This window comes from Camelina sativa, chromosome 15 (assembly GCF_000633955.1).
Source record: "Camelina sativa cultivar DH55 chromosome 15, Cs, whole genome shotgun sequence".
NCBI lineage: Eukaryota > Viridiplantae > Streptophyta > Magnoliopsida > Brassicales > Brassicaceae > Camelina > Camelina sativa.
In genome coordinates, this window is record NC_025699.1 from 12941038 (window position 1) to 12960539 (window position 19502).

Genomic DNA, 19502 nt, shown 5'->3' on the forward strand with positions numbered 1-19502 from the left:
GCATGATAAAAATAAGCTAAGGAGAGACAAAATATAGACATATCAATATACCACACAGAGTAAAAACTTGAAAACACTACAAAAATCCTATACTTTGAATACTTATATCAAATACCTGTAAAATTTTATATTTTTAAAATTAATAAAACAATAATAAAATAACAAATAAATACAATATAAATTTTAATAAATTGAAAATATTATCCCGCGGTGTACCGCGGGTTAAATCCTAGTTTATATATATATATATATATATGAAAAACTACACATAAAAATTGCTTTAGGCCTCTATTATCCTAGGACCGGCCCTATTGGCATGTATGTGTGTGTGCACAAATTTATACATGTAATAATGTAGTATATGACAGCTTCGTAGGAGATGTCCGCGAAATAAGGGGGCAATAATATGGTACGACCAATGTACTCTCGAGATTTCTTCGTTCGATACTCAAGGGAAGATTGAGAAAGATAACGATTTCTGTATGTCCAACGCGAAGAAAATGAACGTAGATTCGTTCGGTGAGAAGTGGCTGTCTTTCCTCGAAAACTTGGTAGGTAAAGCCAACAACGATAAGTATCTGTATGGGGCGGGGGATACAAGCTTTGGGACGAAGAAGTTGTACGGGATGGTGCAGTGTAGGAGTGACTTATATAATAATACTTGTGGCAAATGTGTTGGATATTTAGCTGTAAAATTTCAAGATTGCTGGCATGGTAAACAAGGAGCTAGAGTTTTGGGTAGTAGCTGTAACTTTAGGTTCGAGCTTTACCCTTTTGTAAGTAGTACCAAGTCCGGTCCTAATCTAAAAATATAAGGAAATATATATTTTTTTGCTTATTGCTTTAGAGTTTGTTCTTTTCTGTATAATTTAAATTTTATTTTATATGGTTTTTCTTTTTAGTTGTTTAAAAAAAAATATTATGTAGTTTAAATATTTTTATAACGCTCTAGAGATATATTCTAAATAATGTATTTTTGAACGTGTAAAATTTTTCTGTAAATTTCTAGAATATAAAGAAATTTATAGATAGTAATCAAGGAAACCATAATTAAAAAGAAACACGTTGCATTATTATGTTTGAAAAACTATATTTAATCATTGTAAGTTAGTTGAAAATGATTGAACTAATTAGCTAGCTAACTAGTGTACGTAATAATCCGGGTTTTTTTTTTTAAACATTTTGACGATTCTTTTTTCTCGATGGATTTGGTCGTTTTTGTATAATATGAAACTCTGTTTTTGTTTGTTTGAGTTGCAATTCAGTATCTCAAGATCTTGCTTTAAAAGTAGATATCAACATCTTTTTCTTCTTTTAATCTATGCTTTTTGTTTGTTTGAGTTACATATATATATATGTAATATGGAATCTTATACTATTTTTGACCAAAAAACAAAGAATCTTGTCACTATAGAAAATAACAATTCCTTCATGTCAGGTCGTCACTGTACAAATCGTGCGACTGTAAGAGAAAGAAATCAGTCACACCTTTGAACTTTTACTTATTCTTCGGCCCTCTTGTCGCCGCAAATACTAATTTTCCTCTCCTGTCCGTTACAAACTCTATAATCCATAAGAAACTTCATTGATTAAATCCAAATCTCTCCTAGTCTCCTTCAACATCACCGTCTTAACAAATCATCTAAAAATAAAAACACATAGAAAATATCCAAAACAATAAGATAATGTACTCTTTATCTACTGTATCAAAACGCTTCCTTTTGGTCCATATATTGGCTGTGATGGCCACAGAAATGCTGCTTATAGGTAGCGTTTCATCTTTAAACATGACCAATTCGTATCTGAACCACAAATGCTTGGTCAGTCAAGGAAAATATAAGCCGGGAAGTGTGCATGAGAAAAACCTCGAAGCTATTATCCATTCCATCTCGGTCGGTGAAAATGTTATTAGCGGTTACGACATGATGTCCTTTGGTGAAGGTCGAGATCTGGTCAGCGTCATTCTCCAGTGTCGGGGAGACTCCTACGGGTCCAAGTGCCGCTCCTGCTTTTCCTCAGCTATGGCCGGGGTAACTTCACTTCAATATTATTGATTAGCTAGCTAACACATATTTACTTGTATAAATTTGTGTGTTTTGGTTACGCATACATGTACGTTTTGGTTACGTCTTAGTGATAATAATATATATAATAGACAAGAAAACTATATANTCAGGTCGTCACTGTACAAATCGTGCGACTGTAAGAGAAAGAAATCAGTCACACCTTTGAACTTTTACTTATTCTTCGGCCCTCTTGTCGCCGCAAATACTAATTTTCCTCTCCTGTCCGTTACAAACTCTATAATCCATAAGAAACTTCATTGATTAAATCCAAATCTCTCCTAGTCTCCTTCAACATCACCGTCTTAACAAATCATCTAAAAATAAAAACACATAGAAAATATCCAAAACAATAAGATAATGTACTCTTTATCTACTGTATCAAAACGCTTCCTTTTGGTCCATATATTGGCTGTGATGGCCACAGAAATGCTGCTTATAGGTAGCGTTTCATCTTTAAACATGACCAATTCGTATCTGAACCACAAATGCTTGGTCAGTCAAGGAAAATATAAGCCGGGAAGTGTGCATGAGAAAAACCTCGAAGCTATTATCCATTCCATCTCGGTCGGTGAAAATGTTATTAGCGGTTACGACATGATGTCCTTTGGTGAAGGTCGAGATCTGGTCAGCGTCATTCTCCAGTGTCGGGGAGACTCCTACGGGTCCAAGTGCCGCTCCTGCTTTTCCTCAGCTATGGCCGGGGTAACTTCACTTCAATATTATTGATTAGCTAGCTAACACATATTTACTTGTATAAATTTGTGTGTTTTGGTTACGCATACATGTACGTTTTGGTTACGTCTTAGTGATAATAATATATATAATAGACAAGAAAACTATATATCTTGAGTCCATGCAATGTCGATGTTGGTTTTGGCATTAATTTGCAAAGCGTATGTGCTTGACAGCTTCGTAGGAGATGTCCGAGATATAAAGGGGGAATAATATGGTTCGACCAATGTCTTCTCGAGATTTCTTCGATCGATACTGTAGGGCAGCTAAATTACGATGACAGTTTCTGTATGTCCAACGCGAAGAACACGGGAGATGATCCGTTTTCTTTCATACTGAAGTGGGATACTCTCTTTGACAATCTGACAACTGTAGCCATCACTGAAAAAAACAAAAACTTAAAAGAGTCCACCAAGCCGGCGCTGTACGGGGCTGGGGAGAAGAGGCTCGGGACGAAGATAAATATGTACGGAATGGTTCAATGTACGGATGACTTATCTGTTAAGGCTTATGAGGAGTGTCTCGTACATAATATCTTGCAGTTTCAAAATTGCTGGAAAAGTGGTAAAAGGGGAGCGAGAGTTTTGGGTAGAAGCTGTAACTTTAGGTACGAGCTTTACCCTTTTGTTAATGCCAAGACCGGTCCTAATTCTTATTTGAAGAGTTAAAGCAATCTGAAAAAAATGTGGCTACAATTTTTTTTTTCTTTTTGTGTGTGTGCGTATGTGTTAGTGTAAATTATTATTTTATAGATTTTATTTTACGTAATACATTATATTTATTTTTGGAAAATTCATATGATGTAGTATTAATAAAGGATAATTATCTGAGAAGCCACACTAAGATTTATCATATGAATTCAAATCATATCAACGTTGTCGGTGATGTTTTTCGAGTGGGGAAAACGAAAAATATATTCAGCAAAAGAATAAAAAAAATGCTGAAAAATAAAAATAAAAATAAGTATGGGATAACATTCTGAGTTTTATATGACTTCAGAGTTTATTAATTCGTTAAATCTGACTCTGAGTTTTGGTTAATCCATCATCGTTGAGAATAATTTGGAAGTAATTAATCTGTCTCCTGGAGTCCTTTGGAATTCTTACTATATTTTCTTCCTTGATGGGTTTGGTTTACTATGCAACTATTTTTAACTAAAAACCAAAATAAAAATAAAAATTCGTTAATTATAGAATTTAAGGAATCCTTCATGGCTTCATTGTTTTCAATCGTGTGACTGTGAGAGTTTGAACTCAGTCTCACCTTTGAACCTTTACTCTTTCTTCGGCCCTCTTGTCGCCGCAAATACCAACACCTCTCTCATGTCCGTTAACTATAAACATTTATTCTAGACACTTAATTTATCAATAGAATTTCTTATAAGGTAACCAAAAACAGTAAACTAGAAAACACCTCCGTTTGGGGAAAACATAATAATAAAAGTATCGAAAACAATGTACTCTTCATCTTCTCTATCAAAACGCCTCTTTTTGGTCACTATTTTGGCCGTGGTAGCCACACAACTGTTCCTTATGCGCACCGTTTCGTCCTTGAACATGACCAATGCGTATCTGCACCACAAATGTCTAGTCAGTCAAGGGAAATACAAGCCGGGAAGTTTGCACGACATAAACTATAATAAGATCATCAAAAGCTTGTCGAATGATACATATGCTTTTCGTACTGGTTACAGCATGACGGCCTTGGGTGAGCAATCTGATTTGGCCTCCGTAACATTCCAGTGCCGTGGCGACTCTTACGGGAACAAATGCCGTTCCTGCTTTGCTACCGCCCAATCTGAGGTACCGTCACTTATATATAGTATAAGTTAGCCATCATATTCACATATGAACCTGTATAGATAGATCAGAAACGTCAGTTTTGGTTACATGCAATGTTGATATGCAAAATGTATTTGACAGCTTCGTAAGAAATGTCCGAGAGACAAGGGGGCAATAATATGGTACGATCAATGTTTTGTCGAGTTTTCTTCGTTCGATACTACAGGGCAGATCAATTACGATGATGGTTTCTGTATGACGAGCGCGAAGAATGTGAGCGGCGATCGGATTTCTTTTGAGAAGACGTTTTTGGTCCTCGTTGGCGAAATGACACAAGTAGCCGTCACTAAAAAACAAAAAATTATAAAAAATTACGACAAGCCGGCGATGTATGCGGCAGGAGAGAAGAGGCTTGGGAAGAAGAAGCTATACGTAATGGTGCAGTGTATGGTTGACTTAAATGAAAAGGGTTGTAGGGAGTGTTTGTCACATATGGTCGTGCATTATCAAGATTGCTATAGAGATAAACAAGGAGCAAGAGTTTTTGGTGGAAGCTGTAGCTTTAGGTTTGAGCTTTACCCTTTTGTTAACCCCAAGACCAGTCCTAATTAATCAAAGTTTTCGATTCATTTTTTTTCCTTTTTGTTACTTTTGACTTTTATTTTACAAGAATTTATTAATTCATTTATATGATGTAGTTGAATAAATAAATTTATACTAGGAGCTTCAGAAAAAAAATCAAAATTGTTATTTGATTTATTTATTTTTATACTAAATTTCTAAAATTATTCTATGAAAGTGATATAAGTTAAGCTAGGAAACTATAAATTGTAACCCATTTAACTAATGTTATCGTAAAAAAAAATTGTATAATATGTTTGAAAAATAGAACATATCTATATTTAAATTTGGTAATTGGTTGAAATAATTGATAATAAATAACATCAACATGATTAAGAAAATAACGTTTACTTGATTACTTCTCTTAAACATTTTTACCAAACAGCAGATTGAAACTCAGACTAAGGGAGTTATTGGTTCTATGATTTTAATGGATTTGGAAATCCATACAAAAATCATGTGTTATTCAATCATTGATTTTAAAATACTTCTCAAAATTATGTGTTATTGGTTCTATGATTTACAAATACTTGTTAAAATCTCATGTTATTCATTTAATGATTTGTTTTTGGATTTCAAAATCCACATTATGTTTTAAATGAATTTGATGAATTTAAAAATGTAAAATAGAAGGATTCAAATCCAAGGATAAAACATGTTATTCAAAATCTATGTGTTTTGATTTTTGGAATTTACAATTTCATATAGATTTAGAAATCACCTCTCCAATAATGGTGAAGTCCAATAACTTCAACCTATAGGTTCTATACGGGTCTAGGTCATGAACCTTTTAGTATTCAAAAAATAAAAAATATTAAAAAAATAAATAAAAATGGTATGATTATTGAATTTAATAGAGGATTAGTACATACTGTAAAATAATAAAAAAATAGCGTTACTAAAGATTGATATTAACATGAATATTATTTCGGTTAGAATAATTGAATTATGACTGATATTTAATATTACAAATGATTATCTTATATTCTTGGCCATTCCACCAGTTTGTAGTTGCCTAAAGAATCTTGTAAATATAGAAATCATCAATAACTCCTTCAATTCAGGTCGTCATCGTACAATCGTGCGATTGTAATTGTTTGAACTTAGTCACACCTTCGAGCTTTTACTTTTTCGTAGGCCCTCTTGTTGCCACAAAGTTCCTCCGAGTCTCCTACATATATATCACAGTCTCAACACTAAATATATATAAGAACACTTCTATTGAAAAAAAAAACACAATAAATCCAGAACAATGCATTCTTCATCCTCTGTATCAAAACGCCTCATTCTGGTCCCTATCTTGGTCGTGGTGGCCACACAACTCCTCTTCTTACGCAGCGTTTCTTCACTAAATCTTACCAATGCGTATCTTCAGCACAAATGCTTAGTCAACCAAGGGAAATATAAACCGGGAAGCGACTATGAGAAAGCCCTCATTGATATCATCCAAGGCTTCTCGGATAAACCAAAAGATTCGTATGGTTTTCGTACTGGTTTCGGCGTGACAGCCTATGGTAAAGAGCCTGATATAGTCGCCATCACCTTCCAGTGCCGTATCGACTCTCGCGGGCCCAAGTGCGCTTCCTGCATTGTCACTGCAAGTTCTGAGGTAACATCACTTCAGTACGTATTATTACTAATATTCTGCCACATAATGTATAAATATGCACACACAAACATGTTATTTTTGTTTAGATCTGACAAAAATATATCTTATACGTAAATTAGTCCATGCAGTGTTGATATTTATTGTGGCGTTGATATGCGAAATGTATATGACAGCTTCTTCGTAAGAAATGTCCGAAAGATAAAGGGGCACTAATATGGTACGACCAATGTCTTGTGGAGTTTTCTTCGTTCGATACTACAGGGCAGATCAATTATGATGACAACTTCTGTTTGACCAGCGCTAAGAACTTGAGCAACGATGTTATTAATTTTTTCGATAGGGTGGCTTTCCTCAGTAATCTGACAAAATTGGCCGTCACTAAGATAGATAAAAAAATAGAAGGTGTCAAGAAGCCGGTGCTGTACTCGGCGGGGGAGAGGAGATTCGGGAGGAATAATCTGTATGGAATGGTGCAGTGTTCGGCTGACTTATCTGGTAGGGGTTGTGAAGAGTGCATCTCATATTATTTGACGCATTTTCAAGAATGCTGGAAACCTAAACAAGGAGTAAGAGTTTTGAGTAGAAGTTGTAGCTATAGGTATGAGCTTTACCCATTTATTAGCGCTAAGAGTCCTTACTATACCAAGTTTCTAAAGTAATTTGAATATGTATTTTTGTTATTTTTAAACTTTAAATTTCCCTTACTTAACGTGAATTTATAGAATTCTCTAGCAAAAGATAATATGAGATAGTTAAGAGTATATTTCTTTTAGTAATCAATTCTAGATAATCAATTTTTGAAAATTTTCAGTGTACATTTCTAAATTTATTCTATGAAATTAATATAATATTTTATATAGAAAATATTCAAGGAAACTGTAGGGGAGTAGACGAGTAGTTTAGTACCACTCGGGTAATCCGACGTAAACTACGAGTACCCAAAATCGACTAAATTGTTGGTTTGGCTAGTGCCAACCTAAACCGAACCAAGCCCGATCAACTCGGCAATCAATCAACGAAAAGATATGGCTATTCGAATAACTCACTCCCGAAGAATTAAGGAAAATGAACACATCGGAAGTAGGAGATCTCTCGATATATATACCGCATGAAACCGTCAAATGTGGCATGACTGAAATGAGAGAAACACTAGGTTCGACTCGTACTGAAAAATCATAACTTTTTTTAGACTGGTTAGCTATCTCTTGTAATCATTGTCGATGTTGTTCTTAAATCAATAAAGAAAACCAATTCGCGATACTTTCTTGTGTACTTTCTACCATTTAGACTGGGTGCGGGTTTACCTCACACATAAACCGTAAATAAAAAGAAGAAAATTGCATTAAAATGTTAGAAAATAGAACATAACTATATTTAATCATAGTAGTAAGTTTGAAAATGATTAATACTCCAATTTTTAGGATAAAATAAACAAGACTAAGAAAGTCGTCAACGCATTGGGTAACCCCAAAACTAGTCTTAACTAATCGAAGTTGTCGATTCAATTATATTTGAGAAGAGTGAGAGAATGTTTTCGAAGAGTAGGTGCAAGAGAAAAATAAGTGATTGCGGGACTCCATATATAGGCTCATGACAAAACACACTTACACACATGACGTAGAGATTGCTGCATTCCATATAGACAACCTGTCACACGTTGTCATTGTCAAACGATTCTGAATAGTTAGCCACGCTAGGAACGCGTGCTTTGGAGTTGATTCCAAAAACCAGATAGCCTTAAACCAGTCTCTAGACTGCCCTGAGGTCCGGGTTTGAAGCCATGTATCACGTGAGGAGAATTTGGGTTTGTAGTTTACCATCTGACCAAATCCAAAGAACCTGATCTGCCTCCATACAAACTCCTCAACATCTCACTTTTTTAATCACCTCTTCTATTTTGTTTAATACATCAACACAATGATGCCGACGCCTATGAGACGAGAGAACACCTGAGACTGTGGCCTGAGAGTAAATCTCCAGATCAATAAATCCTCGATCCCTCAAGAGCTCATGTAGCCTTAGAAATTTTTACTAAATAGCAGATTGAGACTTACTAAGTCACGGAACTTCAACCCACTTTTTATCCAAGAAAAAAACAATTCTTTGACTAGTGAAGTTGCCCATTTTGTTGTACTTATTTACTTAAGAATTAGAACATAATAATAATAATAAGAACTAGGGAATATCCGGTGCTTAAAGCACGGGTCAACATTTAAACAAAAATTATAATAAAATAATAAAATTATTGTTTTTTTTTAAAATATTTTGTTTGAGATAATATTTATTTTTAATTGTTCTGTAAATCTATATATGTTTTTTGCATACTAATTATTTTAGAATGTTATAGTATTTAATTTTTGACTTATATATATTATAGTTTTATATTGTTTGTTTGTTGTATTTGCATCATTATTTTGTGAAATATGAAGTAGTAATTTTAATATTACAATTATGAACAAATAAAATTTACTAATTTATCAGCTATATATATTTAGTTTTACCAATCCGCCAATGTGAAAATTAAAACACACATTTTATTTTCATAGATTGAGTAATATATCTTTTCTTTTTAAAGTTCAAATCACAACATATGTAGAAAAAAATCTGCATTTTATTAATCATAAGTATTATATAAACTCTATTATATTAATAGTTATTTTTTATTTTTTTATTTTTTTCAAGTACAAATTAGTTTTGATTTGAATAGATTTCTTTTATTTTTCTCAATCTTTTTATATTTTATCTGTCAGCTTTTTTATTTTTAATTAATTATATTTATTTAATTAATTGATTAAACTTAATTAAAATTTTCTAATATGGCAATTGAATGTAATTTTTTACACATTTTAAGGTTAGTTTCATATTTGTACTTCTCAATTAATATAATAGGATACTTGAAAAAATGATATATATATATATATAACTATTCTTTTTTTTGAATGTAATATATATAACTATTCAATTAACTAGTGGATTACTATATATATAGGGATGTTGTCGTGGGTTTAAAAACCCAGCCCAACCCAAACCCGAAAAAAATCTGCCCAGAAAAAACCCAAGTTTGAAATAGATCATATATACATATATTATTAGATGAATTCTAAAAATTGGAATAGATCATGTTCGAGAAAAAAAACAAAGAATCTTGTAATTATAGAAATCAACAACCCCTCTATTTCGGGTCGTAAGCGTTCAATGTGTGATTGTAATTGTTTGAACTCAGTCACACAATGGAGCTTTTACTTTTTTGTCGGCCCTCTTGTTGCCACAAAAGTTTCTCCAGTCTCCTACATAAATATCACAGTCTCAACTCTAACTATATGTATAAGAACTCCTTTAGGAAACAAAATAAAAAAATAAATCCAAAATAATGCATTCTTCATCCTCTGTATCAAAACGCCTCGTTCTAGTCCCTATCTTGGTCGTTGCGGCCACACAACTCCTCCTCGTAAACAGTGTTTCTTCACTAAATCTTACCAATGCGTATCTGCACCACAAATGCTTAGTCAACGAAGGGCAATACAAGCCGGGAAGCCAGTACGAGAAAGCCTTCAATGAACTCATCAAAAGCTTTTCGGACGGTTCATATAATTTTCATGACGGTTGGGGCTTCACGGCCATGGGTAAAGAACCTGATATGATCGCCATCACCTACCAGTGTCGTGTCGACTCTCGCGGGCCCAAGTGCGGCACCTGCGTTATCAATGCCAGTTCTGAGGTGACATCACTTCAATACGTATTACTAATAAGCTATCACATAATGTATAAATATGCACACATGTCATTTTTGTTGATGTCTGACATATAAATATATGTAAATTAGCATGCAATGTTGATACTGATTGTGACGTTGATATGCAACATGTGTATGACAGCTTCTTCGTAAGAGATGTCCAAGATATAGGGGGGCGGTAATATGGTACGACCAATGTATTGTGGAGTTTTCTAGGTTCAATACTATAGGGCAGATCAATTATGATGACAACTTCTGTATGCCCAGCGTGAAGAACTTGAGCGACGATTCAATTTCTTTTGAAAATAGGTCGATTCTACTCGACAATCTAACAAGTTTAGCCATTACTAAAATAGATAAAAACATAAAAGGAGTCAAAACGCCGGTGCGGTATGCGGCGGGGGAGAAGAGATTCGGTAAGAAGAATCTCTACGGAATGGTGCAGTGTTCGGGTGGCTTAACAGTTAAAGGTTGTCTAGAGTGTTATACATATTACCTTATCCATTATCAAGATTGCTGGAGAAATAAACAAGGAGTAAGAGTTTTGAGTCCAAGTTGTAACTTTAGGTATGAGCTTTACCCTTTTATTAACCCCAGAAGTCCTTACTATACCAAGTTCTAAAGTAATTTGAATGTGTGTATCTTTTTTTATTTTTATTTTCTTACTTTGAATTTCCCCTTATTTAACGTGAATTTATTGTTTTATTTAGCAAAAAAACATATGATGTAGTTTGAGTGTATTTCTATTACGTTATTACTAGGTAACAACCCGTACTATGTGCGGGATAAATCGATTTAAAAAAAAATTATTATCCTAGAACCAATATCTGTTTGCGTCAAACATAATATGTAACTAAATTTTTTTATTTTTTTTATTCAAAACACGTTTCATTCGTGAAATCTTTGAATGTGTAAGAGGTTTTCTGATAGAGAAAATATTGATAAAATATTACTATTTATTGCAACATGTCTTTTGTGTGGTTTAAAAATCAAATTCATATCTTCTTATGTCTTATTTTGTAATCATAACAATTTTGTATGTTTCTTATGTAATCATAACAACATATACCACATTACTCGGTAGTTTATTATTTAATTTTATTATATGTTAGTAACAATCAGATTTTAAACTAAATTTACTGAAGATAATCTAATTTATTGACATACTATTTTTGATGAGTTTATTTAAATCTTTTGAGTTAGTCAATTTGTTAATATTTTCTATAAATGATGGATTATTACCAAAAAACCATTATGACCCAATTAATTAAAATATGTGAAGGTGGTAAAGAAAATATTTATAAAATGTTACAATTTATGGCAATATATATTTTTTGTGTTTTAAAAATCAAATTTATATTTATAGTTTATCGAGTAACTATAACAATTTTGCATAATCTAATAATCACTCATTTTAAATATATTATGATTTTTTTTGGGTACTAAGTTTATTTATAATAATAAGGGTTATTATCTCATTCCTTTTTAATAGCACATAGATGAATATAAAATAGAATTTATATTCCTATTCGGTTATCAATACTTCCATTTTTAATGAATATTCACACTAAATGTTGAGATTAATTAGTTTACATACTTAGATATATATAAATAATCACACATCATGATATCCCCTAATTTGTTGTCATTTTTATGCTTATTTATGTAAATATATAAATCTATATTTATTAGGATTTTTTTTAATGAGTTGAAGATAATTCAGGGGTAGTATACTTTTTTATAATCAATTATAATAACTATCGAAAGCTTGTTATTTAAATTATTATGGTAATAATACTAACATAAAAAATAAAATTTCGTGTTTATATTATTATGTTACTTATATGTTTAATAAGTTATATGTTCTTTATTTTTATTAAATTTATATTAATTGATATGTTTTTATAGCCTTTTTAGAATATAACTTATATTGATTTTAATAAATCAATATAATTTTGACTTGTATATTTGTAAGTAAATTTTAGTATAATTTTATCTTAAAATAGTATGTAATTATTTAATTAGTCTTAATATGTAATATTTAAATTTGTATGAGAAATGATGACATATCTAATTATTATTCAGTTAATTATCTTTTTAATAAATATAATAGCATGTTAATGTAATTAAGTAGACAAATTTAATGGTATTTTGCTAAAAATTGCATAGAACTTTCCGGCGGCGACACATCAACTTTTTGAAGAGTCCGATTCTCTAAATTTTTAGAGGATTCAGTTCCATGTGGAACTTTTAGATTGACCTGAGAAACACTGTTAAAAGAAGGATTTTTTAGAACAATGGAGTTGTTTGGTGATGAGGTAGGTGGTAATATATACTTTAGTGAGATGAATGTATTTATAGGTGTTAGTAGAGATTATACGTTCAATACACATCTAGGTATCATTATTTTTTTTAAAAATTCTGTTTTAAATAAAAACAATGGCAGATATTTGTAAATTAGTTGATGATTTGAGGGTTAATTTATAGAATGTGCACTGAGCTCTGTAATGCTGGCACCTCAGTTTTTTTGCCAAAATGTTCCTCTATTAATATATAAGGGATTGATTAATTGATTTGTAGATCCATATAAGATTTAGATATATCTTTATCAATATAAGTTAATAGATATAAATTTTGAAATAATATGTTTTACACACACATTTGGATTTTTATGTTTTTTCACTTCCAAATTCATTAAAATCTAAAAACAAATCACTAAACATATAACACATAGTTTTAACTAGTTTTCATAAGTCAAAGAACTAATAACATATGATTTTGATGTACTTTTAAAATAGTGATTAAATAGTACATAATTTTTGTTTAAAATTTTTACAAATCCATTTCCTTAAACAAATAAAACCTCTCTGAGTGAACAATCCCTAGATAATTAATATTAGAAAAATTTCTGTATAAATTTAGGAAATTATTTATGAAATAATAGAAAATAATAAAAGAAACCATAAATAAAAGAGGAAAGTGCATCAAAATTGTAGAAAATAGAACATAACCATATGTAATCAGGGTAAGTTTGAAAACACTTACATGACATGAATAAAACTATATTAAAGTTCAATCCAAATTAGCGTCTATTTCACGCGACTAACGTTTCCCATCTGCAATATTGTTATCAATTAGTAGCTAATTTACTACTATTTTACTGGCTATTATCTTTGGTTGCAAAAAGCGACTGATGTACGACCACAATGTTACAGTTTCAAAAAATTGCTTAATAGTAGCTCATTAGTAGCAATTTTTGGTGACTAAATATATAGTCGCCAACTGTAGTTAGAAAAATTATATTTTCATGTAATATATCGTATACTCAGATCATTTATTAGTAGCTTTCAATTGTATCTTTTCTTTATTAATATGCTGTTGCCACTTTGAAATACTTTACATATTGGTATCCTCTTTGGAGAGTGCATGGACATGAGTGAGTGTATGAAGTATTTTTTTTTTTGATTTTGAATGATACACTATGTTAGAGCTTAGATCTAACATACATGAATGATCTTCACAGTTTGATGATATGAACGATCTTCTGTTGAATCTCCTGATTTCTATCAGCAATATCACTTGACTTTTTAAACACGAATATTTGTGCATTCTCTTGTTATTATTTTTCAGGGCTCTCTGTTGCAGATGTACCAGTCACATTACTCTGTTTTTTTTACAAACAACTGGTACTTCTTTTAGAATGAAATGTAAAATAATACCACTCCTTAGCTCTTTGACCTCCTCCTTCACAGCAACGTTTTACGAGATCCCCAATATGAATTGGCATGATAGACAAATGTTTTCCATCAAATCTTTGTTCAGACAGAGTGTTAATCCTCTATACATTCTAGGAATTTCATGGTCTGCTATGATGAATATCCCTGTATCTGATCAGCACAACTTACAGAGCATATTAGATCTTGCAAACACCTATGAAATTTCTCAGAATCATGAGTTGATCCAAGTCCAAAGGTTTTATAACTAAAACAGGAATTTGCAGTTTAGTGCTCAAATGTTCTATTACTGTCAGTTTCTCCTCAACTAACCTATGAATAAACTGTTATCTAAAATTCTGAGTCTCAATTATATCTTGTGATACATTATCTACATCAATACAACAACAGCTTTGACTATCACACAAAATTTAAAGTAGACTCTAAGAAGATACCGTACACTGTTCACAATTGGTTTATCCTCATCAGGTGATTGAAACAGATTCCAGAGGCATTAACCTCAGATTAAATAACAAAACAAGGTACCTTAACAGACTTCTGAGGGTAGTAGAAGATCAGTTTTGTTCTCAGAAGGTAACAAAAGCTCATGTAGCCTTAGACATTTTTACCAAATAGCAGATTGAGACTTAGACTAAGTCATAGAACTTCAACCCACTTTTTCTCCAAGAAAAAAACCAATTCTTTGACTAGTGAAGTTGCCCATTTTGTTGTACTTAAGAATTAGAACAAAATAATAATAATACTTGAAAAAAATGATATGACCTATTATTAGATGAATTCTAAAAATTGGAATAGATCATGTTCCAGAAAAAAAACACAAAGAATCTTGTAATTATAGAAACCAACAACCCCTTCATTTCGGGTCGTAATCGTACAATCGTGTGATTGTAATTGTTTGAACTCAGTCACACCATGGAGCTTTACTTTTTCGTCGGCCCTCTTGTTGCCACAAAAGTTTCTCCGAGTCTCCTACATAAATATCACAGTCTCAACTCTAACTATATATATATAAGAACTCCTTGAGGAAACAAAATAAAAATTAAAATCCAAAATAATGCATTCTTCATCCTCTGTATCAAAACGCCTCGTTCTAATCCCTATCTTGGTCGTTGCGGCCACACAACTCCTCCTCTTACACAGTGTTTCTTCACTAAATCGTACCAATGCGTATCTGCATCACAAATGCTTAGTCAGCGAAGGGCAATACAAGCCGGGAAGCCAGTACGAGAAAGCCTTCAATGAACTCATCAAAAGCTTTTCGGACGGTTCATATAATTTTCATTACGGTTGGGGCTTCACGGCCATGGGTAAAGAACCTGATATGATCGCCATCACCTACCAGTGCCGTGTCGACTCTCGCGGGCCCAAGTGCGGCACCTGCGTTATCAATGCCAGTTCTGAGGTGACATCACTTCAATACGTATTACTAATAAGCTGTCACATAATGTATAAATATGCACACATGTCATTTTTGTTGATGTCTGACATATAAATATAGAAAGAAACTGTATTTATATGTAAATTAGTCCATGCAATGTTGATATTGATTGTGACGTTGATATGCAAAATGTGTATGACAGCTTCTTCGTAAGAGATGTCCAAGAGATAGGGGGGCGGTAATATGGTACGACCAATGTATTGTGGAGTTTTCTAGGTTCAATACTATAGGGCAGATCAATTATGATGACAACTTCTGTATGCCCAGCGTGAAGAACTTGAGCGGCGATTCAATTTCTTTTGAAAATAGGTTGTTTCTGCTCTACAATCTGACAAGTTTAGCCATTACTAAAATAGATGAAAACATAAAAGGAGTCAAAACGCCGGTGCGGTATGCGGCAGGAGAGAAGAGACTCGGTAAGAAGAATTTATACGGAATGGTGCAGTGTTCGGGTGGCTTAACAGTTAAAGGTTGTCAAGAGTGTATAAAATATTACATTATCCATTATCAAGATTGCTGGAAACATAAACAAGGAGTAAGAGTTTTGAGTCCAAGTTGTAACTTTAGGTATGAGCTTTACTCTTTTATTAACCCCACAAGTCCTTACTATACCAAGTTCTAAAGTAACTTGAATGTGTGTCTTTNTTTTTTTTTTTTTTTTTTTTTTTTTTTTTTTTTTTTTTTTTTTGAATTTTCCCTTATTTAACGTGAATTTATTATTTTATTTAGCAAAAAAAAGACCATATGATGTAGTTTGAGTATATTTCTATTACATTATTATTGATTAATTGATTTGTAAATCCATATAAGATTTAGATATTATCGATAGTTATAAATTTTGAAATAATATGTTTTACACACGGATTTGGATCTTTATGTTTTTACACTTTCAAATTCATTAAAATCCAAAAAATATATTGTAAATTTTAAAATCCAAAAACAAATCACTAAACAAATGATACATAGTTTAAATGAAACTAGTTTTCATAAGTCAAAAAACTAATAACATATGTTTTTGATTTTTTTTTTAAATAGTGATTGAATAGAATAGCAATAAACCTCCCTAAGTGAACAATTGTAGATAATTAATATTTGAAAATTTTCCGTGCAAATTTATGAAATTATTTATGAAACAATAGAAAATAATCAAAGAAACCATAAATAAAAGAGAAAAGTGCATTAAAATGTTAGAGAATAGAACATAACCATAAATAATCAGTGTAAGTTTGAAAATTGTTGATAACTAATGGATACAATAAACAAGATTAAGTGTTATAGTTTACAAGATTAAGGGTTATTCAAGAATTTCTTACACCAATATTTTAAAATTTTGAAAGATTTGAGTGAGCATTTAGAAAATTTAATTATATTTTAAAGTTTTTATATTTTTTAGTCAAGAATATGAAATGTGATTATGTGAGATTTATTATTAAACTGTGGGTGATTTTAGAATATTTCACAACACAAAAACGGAAACTTTGACTACAATCTTTTTAACGACACCTAACTATTCCATTACATAAAAATTGGTATGAATAAGTAATGATGAGATCGAAGAGATCATTTACATCATTGAAAGTTTAGAAAGAAAGCAAAGTTCACCTCAAGTGAAGTATTCTTATGTGGGTATATCTCAGTATCACTTTTCATAACATAGGACTCCTCAGCTGGAAGAGAAGGAAGAGTAGATGACGAGAGTCCAACTGGTAATCCCCTTCCTATCCAAAGTGAACCACATATGAAAAGAGAGGCAAGTGTACACTCTTTGCAGTAATAAGCGTATGAGATTCCACATATGAAAAGAGAGGCCAAGTGTATAAAGTTTCTTAAGCACAAAAGTGTTTATAAAAAAATAACTCTTCTTTATTAGTGTTTAGAAATATAACTCAAAAACTAACCGTCCACATGGCCAGACAAACCGCAGACCGGCCCAGAGATCGTCACATAGAGGAGAACTGCCTGCGATCCGGCCGAGGTTCCATCAACAAATTAGGATCCCCAGCCAGTCCACCGGCAGCCGCCTACCCGCTACGTACGTCCCTTAGGCTTTTCAACCCATGGAACGCATGCGGCGTTGTGCTGGTCCGGACTAGACCGTACCACTTTCACTTGTTCGAATATATATATGAAAAATAATTCGATTTATTACTTAAGTATAATGTTTACAAATCAACAAAACACGAAAGTAAAACAGTTGGACCCATTTCGAGGAAAAACATGTTAAGAAAACATAGATTTTGCAACACAACACGAAAACACCCTATCCGGTTCTTTAACCCTCAACTCTACCCACTTAGTCTCCCCTGCAGGACAGAAAAATATTTGTGGAGAGGAGTGAGTAATCTAAGGTTACTCAGTGAGTTGGGTAACCCTCTAACATGCTATCCTTCCCCATCAAACTACCCCCAATTCCTATCCCCAATCAGCAAGCAATCAAAGCACGCAATGCAGAAGCGTAAAAAAGCAGCCAATCAAGCACACACAATCAAGTCTAGGAACAATCAAGACACTTGACTCGTCTAGACCTTGACTCACTTGGTATCCACGCCACACACTAGGGATCCACGCCGTAGTTAAACAACCACACCATATCCTAGGGAAACAAACATCCTAGGGGAACACCACAACAACCTAGGGCCCTTCGATCCTCTGTTCCGACCCAACACTCTTCCGCATTGATACCACAAAGGCAACCAACCGGACACACCCAAATCCTCCGCGTTGTTACCTCCACGTAAAAAAACCGGGTATTCATGGCTGCATCTTCATGCAGCAGTCGGGCTAGTAGCTAGCTAGACACCAAATTTTCCTGCCATGAAATCCCTCTGGATTAGCTCACCGGACTTCCATATCACATGTCAGGAACAGAGATCGACCTCTAGCTACGAACCGAGACATTTAACTTGCGGATTATCTAGGACAAGCACTTAACTCTAAGTCAAACAACTCCAAGAATTAAGTATAACCACACAAATACGCAAGATAAACAAGCGTCACACACAAGCAATCAACCAAACATCACACACAAGACTTAAGTAGCAAGAAACATTCATGCAGCGTAAGAATCTCTACTCATGCATGCAACCTATATGCACCCATCCCCAAATTCTTTTAACCCCAAGTTAATTTCTCATTATAAAAATTTTGCATGCATTACCACCCCAAATTTATCACATGCATGTGCCTCTTTCCGTCCTTGAGATTCTCGCATGACTTAAAAAAATTAACACTCCAATGGTTTGATCTCTCATCAAAACCATGAGGTTACATTTCTCTAGTTTTGGGTACACATGCGGCTCTTTCCCTCTCGGAGATTCTCGCATGGTGAAACGACCGACCTTTTTTTTTTTAATAATGAATAATAAATATAATATAATAAAATAAACTACAGCTAGTGGTCCCATACCCACTAGCCACCTAACCACCAACACACTCAACAACGGAATAACATAATCAATATCCAATAATAAACCAATAATAACCAATAACAAACCAATATTATAGCAAAGGCAATATCCCAATACCAAACAACAAGAAACAAGGAACCAGCAACCTAGCAATCTAATGACCCAACTCTAGCAACCTAGCAATGCCAGACAACATCCAATCGAGTCCCTAGAACATCCTCCTCTTCATTGCCTTGATTCCACGATCACACTTTGCCTTTACCTGCACCACAAACACAAATTGAGATGCATGAGTATTTGATAAACACTCAGTGAGGCAATCCTCCCATCTACTGGGCTATACACACAAGCAATAAGATCTCTACATGCCACAAACAACAA

The 19502-nt window shown here is 32.9% G+C and overlaps 6 protein-coding genes across 6 annotated transcripts in view; all 6 read left to right on the forward strand.

Moving 5' to 3' along the window:
- LOC104748410 (putative cysteine-rich repeat secretory protein 16) overlaps positions 1–815 on the forward strand; it is a 2361-nt gene extending 1546 nt beyond the window's left edge. Inside the window, 1 exon segment of the mRNA XM_010470056.1 lies at positions 369–815. Within this exon segment, the coding sequence (XP_010468358.1) occupies positions 369–815 (447 nt within the window).
- LOC104746635 (putative cysteine-rich repeat secretory protein 17) lies at positions 2407–3512 on the forward strand. The gene is made up of 2 exons (XM_010468156.2): positions 2407–2768; positions 2975–3512. The coding sequence occupies exons 1-2, from the start codon at positions 2424–2426 to the stop codon at positions 3464–3466; spliced, it is 837 nt and encodes a 278-aa protein (XP_010466458.1). The 5' UTR covers positions 2407–2423; the 3' UTR covers positions 3467–3512.
- Positions 4194–5197, forward strand: LOC104746636 (cysteine-rich repeat secretory protein 18-like). Its single transcript, XM_010468157.1, has 2 exons — positions 4194–4600; positions 4721–5197. Exons 1-2 carry the CDS (start codon positions 4253–4255, stop codon positions 5189–5191), a joined length of 819 nt encoding a protein of 272 aa, XP_010466459.1. The 5' UTR covers positions 4194–4252; the 3' UTR covers positions 5192–5197.
- On the forward strand, positions 6435–7551 carry LOC104746637 (cysteine-rich repeat secretory protein 18-like). Its single transcript, XM_010468159.1, has 2 exons — positions 6435–6809; positions 6983–7551. The coding sequence occupies exons 1-2, from the start codon at positions 6453–6455 to the stop codon at positions 7466–7468; spliced, it is 843 nt and encodes a 280-aa protein (XP_010466461.1). The 5' UTR covers positions 6435–6452; the 3' UTR covers positions 7469–7551.
- Positions 10150–11297, forward strand: LOC104746638 (cysteine-rich repeat secretory protein 18-like). Its single transcript, XM_010468160.1, has 2 exons — positions 10150–10527; positions 10685–11297. Exons 1-2 carry the CDS (start codon positions 10180–10182, stop codon positions 11162–11164), a joined length of 828 nt encoding a protein of 275 aa, XP_010466462.1. The 5' UTR covers positions 10150–10179; the 3' UTR covers positions 11165–11297.
- Positions 15331–16347, forward strand: LOC109129209 (cysteine-rich repeat secretory protein 18-like). The gene is made up of 2 exons (XM_019236937.1): positions 15331–15678; positions 15857–16347. The coding sequence occupies exons 1-2, from the start codon at positions 15331–15333 to the stop codon at positions 16334–16336; spliced, it is 828 nt and encodes a 275-aa protein (XP_019092482.1). The 3' UTR covers positions 16337–16347.

Coding starts and splice junctions, on each gene's coding strand:
- LOC104746637 (XM_010468159.1), top strand. CDS start 6,453: ATGCATTCTTCATCCTCTGTATCAAAACGCCTCATTCTGGTCCCTATC. Junction 6,810..6,982: donor TTGTCACTGCAAGTTCTGAG/GTAACATCACTT, acceptor TGTATATGACAG/CTTCTTCGTAAGAAATGTCC.
- LOC104746636 (XM_010468157.1), top strand. CDS start 4,253: ATGTACTCTTCATCTTCTCTATCAAAACGCCTCTTTTTGGTCACTATT. Junction 4,601..4,720: donor TTGCTACCGCCCAATCTGAG/GTACCGTCACTT, acceptor TGTATTTGACAG/CTTCGTAAGAAATGTCCGAG.
- LOC104746635 (XM_010468156.2), top strand. CDS start 2,424: ATGTACTCTTTATCTACTGTATCAAAACGCTTCCTTTTGGTCCATATA. Junction 2,769..2,974: donor TTTCCTCAGCTATGGCCGGG/GTAACTTCACTT, acceptor TGTGCTTGACAG/CTTCGTAGGAGATGTCCGAG.
- LOC104746638 (XM_010468160.1), top strand. CDS start 10,180: ATGCATTCTTCATCCTCTGTATCAAAACGCCTCGTTCTAGTCCCTATC. Junction 10,528..10,684: donor TTATCAATGCCAGTTCTGAG/GTGACATCACTT, acceptor TGTGTATGACAG/CTTCTTCGTAAGAGATGTCC.
- LOC109129209 (XM_019236937.1), top strand. CDS start 15,331: ATGCATTCTTCATCCTCTGTATCAAAACGCCTCGTTCTAATCCCTATC. Junction 15,679..15,856: donor TTATCAATGCCAGTTCTGAG/GTGACATCACTT, acceptor TGTGTATGACAG/CTTCTTCGTAAGAGATGTCC.